This window comes from Agaricus bisporus (assembly GCF_000300575.1).
Source record: "Agaricus bisporus var. bisporus H97 unplaced genomic scaffold AGABI2scaffold_10, whole genome shotgun sequence".
NCBI lineage: Eukaryota > Fungi > Basidiomycota > Agaricomycetes > Agaricales > Agaricaceae > Agaricus > Agaricus bisporus.
The window spans coordinates 1,576,887-1,583,700 of NW_006267345.1; the positions used below are offsets into that span (position 1 = coordinate 1,576,887).

Genomic DNA, 6,814 nt, shown 5'->3' on the forward strand with positions numbered 1-6,814 from the left:
TGACTCGAAAATCCCAAGTCCAGCAGTCACATGATAGTGTTGAACTTCTGTTTCGAGCACAACATTGATTCTTCTTCATCACCCATAATACATGTGTACTATTCAAATATAAAGGTTGTGTGGAGGAGTTTTGGGGGGATTTTAGAGATTCTCTGGTCCCTGGTGAGTGCTCTCTATCTCTGTATGTTTTCATACTCATTTGTTACTTGTAGGCTATTCCTTTTCTCATCATCACTCCCTCATCATCCCATCTCATCCTTTTGTATAGATTGTATCCAATGTATTATATTTACTATGCTAATATAATCACTTTCACTCTTAAGCTTCTTATTATTGTCTTAGTTGACCTTGAGTGTCTTAAATATGTACTTGTGTGACTTTAATATGACTTTTTATCAATTTATTTTTATGTCAACATTTTTATATTTATGAGAAAGACATCAACTAAGTACACTAAGTACAGTTCAAGTAACTTTTAAGTCATCTCCAGGAACCTTGAGATACACAGGCCTAAGTATCATTAAGAAGATTAAGAAAGGTATCCGCTCTTAATTGTTTCTTAATGACTGATTAAGACCAATTAAGATTGATTAAGAAAAAAACTGTTTTCCTGATGTATGATTGAGGGAGTGGTATCTGGGGGAACTGGGGCGCGGGCTCTTGTTAAGCCAGCAGCTAACTGGCGCTAGTGGTGAGTTGGTAGAACTTACTGAATAAAGTGTAGAGAGTTTATAGAGAGCTTGCTTTGGATAGAACTTGAGTAGACGAGTAGAACTAGTGTTCAAATTGTTATTAAAGTAATGGAATGTGTACAGTATATATACTAAACTATCTAAGTGTTCCACACTAAAGTCCATAGAGCAATTACTCATAATTGCTCAGCTTACTCGTATAGCATCACAGGGTGGATAGGAGCGATGAGTGAGCGATGAGTCGCTCAAGAGTAAGGTGGATAGCGAGTATCCATATGCATGTATTAATAGGTATGAGCTTATGATAGCATCAATACTATTATTATTCAACAGCTCTTAGGGCGGATTGATGCGCAGTGAATAGGGTGTGGTGTGACATTGAGGATTTTAGTAGTCAGAGTGAGGCTGAGGGTAGCGGTAGTGAGGAGGATAGTGATAGTGAGGTATAATTGTTGTTAGTCTATTTTGTTGCTAGTAATTTTGCTTCTTTTGAATCTGCAATCCGATTTGACGTCAGAATTTAGTTGGTCGTTTTTATATACTTAGTTAGATCTTTGAGTAATGTTGTGCATGGGTCTTGATATATTGTAGTCTTTGGTTGAGAGGGCGTATATGGGACAATTGTTAGTTAGATAGTTCAAGTCTATGGTAGGTGTAGCTTTGGTATACATAGAGTCTATGTTCAGATTGAACATGCTTATATACTTAGTTAGATCTCTGTGTAGTAATGTTGTGCGTGGAGGGCGATATGTTATAGTCTTCGGCTTAGTAGGGATTTTTATTAGGGATTTTTGAGACGTCCGAATCCAAAATCCAACGTTAAATCGGGTTTAAGCTTTTGGTTTTTAGAATGGTCGTTTTATATACTTACTTAGATATTTGAGTAATGTTATGGAGAAGAAATCTTGGTATCACAACCTCAATATTTGAATAATACATATGTATTATCAAAATATTATGCAAACATTACCGTAAATAGAAGTTACATAACACATGTGCATTATGTAAAACATATCTAAACTTTATGCAAACAAAATGTATAAAATCAACATTATTGAATATATTTTTTGCATATGTTTTACATAGTACACATGTATTATGGAAATCAAATTTATGGTAATGTTTGCATAATGTTTACATAAGTACATGTCACAACCTCTATATTTGAATAGTACACATGTATTATGCAAACATTATGCAAACATTACCATAAATATAATTTACATAATAAATATGTACTATGTAAATTATATGTAATTTTAAAATCAAATAAAGCCTATTTTAAGGCTTTTATTTGCATAAAGTTTGGATATGTTTTACATATTGCATATGTACTATGTAAATTATATTTACGGTAATATTTGCATAATGTTTACATAAAACATATGTATTACTCAAATATAGAGGTTGTGTGTATCTTATTTAAATATAGAGGTTGTGTATGCTGCATTCTTCAGTTGAGTATGAACATATGGAGCAATTGTTAGGTAGATACAGTACAGTAGTTCGAATCTATAGTAGGTGCAGCTTTGGCATACATAGAGACTGGTAGATAAAAATGTTACTAGAGTATAGCTCCTATCATAGTAGTTGCCCTAGTCTTGTTTTCCATTATATGAGTAGTCTCACCTAAGTCTAAGTTCCATCCCGGTCTGATAGTCCTCATGGGGCAGAGGTTGGCGGGGTGTAAGTGTGAGTGGCATATCTTGCAGTCTTCTGCTTTCCTTATGTTTATCTCGCCGTTGGTTATAGTATACTGTTGTGAGATGGGTGGGGAGTCAGGGGAGGATTGTTTGATTATAAGGAACCACCAAACACGGCAGATGGGTGCATTGGATACGGAAACATCGGTTACTTGGGGCCAGGTTGTTTGGATTACTTCTTCTATGTATTTGGATGTGACATGACTTTGAGGCTGAAGGCACTCAGGGTTTGTGGTTTGACTAGAGGAGGTCGGAATGTGACCGCATTTTTTGTATTAATGTAAATATGTTATTAAGGAGATTTTGTAGTTACTTACCAACATTTGTGGTGTATACAAAGCCGGCATTGGTAAGGATAGCAGCTTGTTCTTTCTTGTGGAGTTTCATAATGTACCAAGAGTTGTTGCCCAAGGTAATATGTTTGACGTCAGATTCGGTTATTGCGGGATTCGGGTATTTGAGAACTGAGTTAGTTGCTTGAATAATGGCTTTCAACTTGAAGTCATTCTTTCTTGCACCAGCAAAGGCTGCGAGGACATAGAGCTATGTCTGTATTAGTAGTCTGTTCATTTGTTTCAGATTAGTGATTGTGGCTTACTTTAGACTTATTATTGAATTCATGTTTGATATTCTCGCTGAGAGAATTAGTCCAGGCTTCGGGGTATGTGTCTCGGATTCCCAGGAACATGGGTTTTGGGATGTCATTAGGGGCAGTTATCCAGTCACTCCTTTGGTTTCCTAATGTCCTTTCCTCCCAGATTATGTCTTCGTCGTTGTCTGAGTCTTCTATTTCCGAGTCCGAGTCTGGTCTCCCAGTTATCGCTTTATTTGTGATTATTGCGGGTGTGGGTGTAGTTAAGGATGGGGGTGGGGGTGACATACACAACCTTTATATTTGAATAGTACACATGTATTATGCAAACTTTATACAAACATTACCGTAAATATTATTTTAATAATACATGTGTACTATTCAAAACATATGTAAATTAAAAATGCAATAAAGCTCAATTTAAGACTTTTGTTTGCATAAAGTTTAAATATGTAAAACATATTACATATGTACTATGTAAATTAAATTTACGGTAACATTTGTATAATGTTTACATAACACATGTGTATTATTTAAATATAGAGGTTTTCTGAGGTACCTGCTCTAAGTTGATATATCCAGTCATAACCTCTATATTTAAATAAGATACATGTACTTATGTAAACATTATGCAAACATTACCGTATATTGGATTTCCATAATACATGTGTACTATGTAAAACATATGCAAAAAATATATTCAATAATGTTGATTTTATATATTTTGTTTGCATAAAGTTTAGATATGTTTTACATAATGCACATGTATTATGTAAATTCTATTTACGGTAATGTTTGCATAATGTTTTAATAATACATATGTATTATTCAAATATTGAGGTTGTGAGTGGTGTGATAAGTCAGGTAGATTTTCGGTGTTTCTTAGTTTGGTGATTGTATATGGAATTGTGGTTATGTTTAGGTGTGAGGTGTACGGGATTGTTCTGCAGGGTGGTATATTATCTTGGTTTTCGTTCAGCTGTTTATGCAGTGTCTCCTTTTTCTGTCTTTTCTGTCGGACATGGTTTCAGCCATCACTTTTTCTTGTTCCGGTTTACTTTTTTGTTACTCGGTGTGTCATTGAATTTGTTAATTGGGTATGGGTAGTGACTCATGTAGTTAGTGCCTGGTAATCTCATATACACGTGGTAGAATTTTCCAGGTAAGGCTAGTGTTTTTCTATTTGTGTGGTGGACTCAGGTTCAGGTGTAAAGTTATTGTATTGGTTTATAGTCTCTTGATGTTTTTGAGTTTAGAAGTGGGTACCTTTGAACTCCTTTTGGATATTGTACATCTAGTACGGAGTAAGTGTCATTTTTTGGTAATTTGTGGGATGACACATGTGTTTCTTGTGGTTTATTAGGGTATTATCATATCCACATTCAGTTTTTCATGTCGGATTGTGTGTTAGTAGTTTTTGTCTCTCTCTTCATTCTTATTCTTAAGTTCATGTTACCTACATAGTCTTATTCTTAAGTTATGTAGGTTTCAAAGTCAAGGTCGTGGTACACAACCCCTATATTTGAATAATACGCATGTTTTATGTAAACATTATGCAAACATCACCGTAAATATAATTTACATAGTACATGTGCAATATGTAAAATATATCTAAAATTTATACAAATAAAAGCCTTAAAATGGGCTTTATTGAATTTTAAATTTGCATATGATTTACATAGTACACATGTATTATGCAAATTATATTTACAGTAATGTTTGCATAATACATGTGTACTATTCAAATATAGAGATTGTGGTAGTGGTTTTACGAGCCACCAGGTCATCAGAGTGGGAGTGTGAATGTTTGTGTGTGTGAAAAGATATATATTTTATAATTATTAGGTTTGTAGTGGTATTTTAGATTCATTTGGCATTGAACTTAGTCTTGATAATTTAGAAGGAATAGAATGTGTATTTATTATATATTAATCACAACCTCTATATTTCAAAAAGACACATGTATTATGCAAACATTATGTAAACATTACCGTAAATGTAATTACATAGTACACATATATTTTGTAAAACATATGTAAAAAAATAACTCAACCACCTGTTATGGATTGCCCATGCAGAATGTTCATAGGCAATCGTCCCTTCCCTTGGCTTGCCAATCAAATCAGATAGCAAATCTTTCAATTGTGCCCTCAAGTTACTCGGTAGTTCTTCCCTATATTCAAAATTGGAGATTGGAAGCATAAATGATACCCTTTACTCACCAGCTCAATGTTGTGGCAACAATCAGATCTTTCTCGCCTGAATGATCTTCTCCAAACTGCTCATCCCTGAGGAACACATATTCTTGGCATGCAGTATTCAAGACAGGAAACCCTGCAAGATGGAGTCAGTGACATCAATGATGCTAAGTGAAGTAACTGCATTACCTCGTGAGATGGCATCATCAATAGATGTAGGAACAGAACATGAATCTACAGCTTCCTTTGTTAACAACTTCCCTACAACTTCCCTTCATCTGACATATCAGCCAACAAGACTAGAATTCTGGTGCAATCTTTATTGGAAACTTGGGGATGGTGGTTTACTGTATAATACAAGGAAATCTTGGATCCCTATTATGCAAATCCATTGGTATGAGTTTGTTTGGGGAATGAGACCAAAGAGGCATCAAAGGGTGATGGTTACTATTGGTTACTATAGGCTGGAATGGTGGGAATGAGAAGCTAGAGGCAGTAAGAAAAGTACTCAGCTACCCCACAGATCAATTAGCTCAATTACTCCATAGCTACTATTTGATTAATACATATGTACAATGAAAACATTATGCACTGCTCAATTATCCCCTCCTCCAAAATTCCCCCCAAAAAAGCGTCCAAAATAGGCAAAAAAGGCGTCCTAAACACAACCTCTATATTTCAATAATACACATGTATTATACAAACATTATGTAAACATTACTGTAAATGTAATTTACATAGTACACATATATTATGTAAAACACATGTAAAAAATAATTCAATAACGTTCATTTTAAAGGTTTTGTTTGCATAAGTGTCAGAACCTTGCCAGAATGTCACGGTGTCACGGTGTCACATCTGTCACATATTTTATTACATAATAATTTCTCTCTGCTGCTACAGTTCGACGGAGGCTAAACTATCGGCATACTGCTAAAATGGCGCAAGCAACAGACTTACCCATTGAACTAATTGATCTTATCTTTTCTTTCCTACCTCCGAACCATGCGGAGCAAGTACAGTGGAGAAGGGCGGCAGCGGCTATAGGAAGAGAGGACAGGCCGGTAGGTTGGAACCTATCAGATCATCGGTGCAGGCGGTGTGGGAGAGTAACCTTAGCAATGTGGGACTATGAGGAACAGAAGGCGTGGGTAATACAGAGATGGGGATACTGGGGACCGCGACACTGGGCAATAGCCGGATTCTTCGTACTATGCCCATGTGATGCGATGATTGGGAATTACTTCGGGAGGTATTGGTTTGTGTGAGTAGATTACCGGTTTAGGAGTTGTTTGTACTTGTGGACACTTTTATGGTTTGTTTGGTATTGTTGACGTTTTTATGATCAATTTACTTTTGTTTACTTACTTCTTACTCCACTCTTCTTTTCTCATGTCAAATGTATAATTAGTTTACTTTCTCATACGTACTTCTTTTCACATGTCAGTATATAAATAAGTTACCTAGGGTAGTTGGTCTGTGCGCCGTAGTCTAGGTATATAAAGTAGGTAGAAACTTGTAGAAGACTCCGTCGAGTTCTCTTAGGTTCACGCCTAATATTACTTTTGTCACTATACTCTTTAGTTCTTGAGTTTAGGTGTGACCTGTGACATCACAGTCGCAGTTGCC

At 35.5% G+C, this 6,814-nt stretch overlaps 1 protein-coding gene across 1 annotated transcript; it reads right to left on the reverse strand.

Moving 5' to 3' along the window:
* Positions 1–2,576: 2,576 nt before the first annotated feature.
* AGABI2DRAFT_145657 (hypothetical protein) lies at positions 2,577–3,275 on the reverse strand (the record flags this gene model as incomplete). The annotated part of the gene is made up of 3 exons (XM_006455476.1): positions 2,577–2,635; positions 2,713–2,938; positions 2,994–3,275. The coding sequence occupies 3 exons, from the start codon at positions 3,273–3,275 to the stop codon at positions 2,577–2,579; spliced, it is 567 nt and encodes a 188-aa protein (XP_006455539.1).
* Between the last annotated feature and the right edge of the window lie 3,539 nt (positions 3,276–6,814).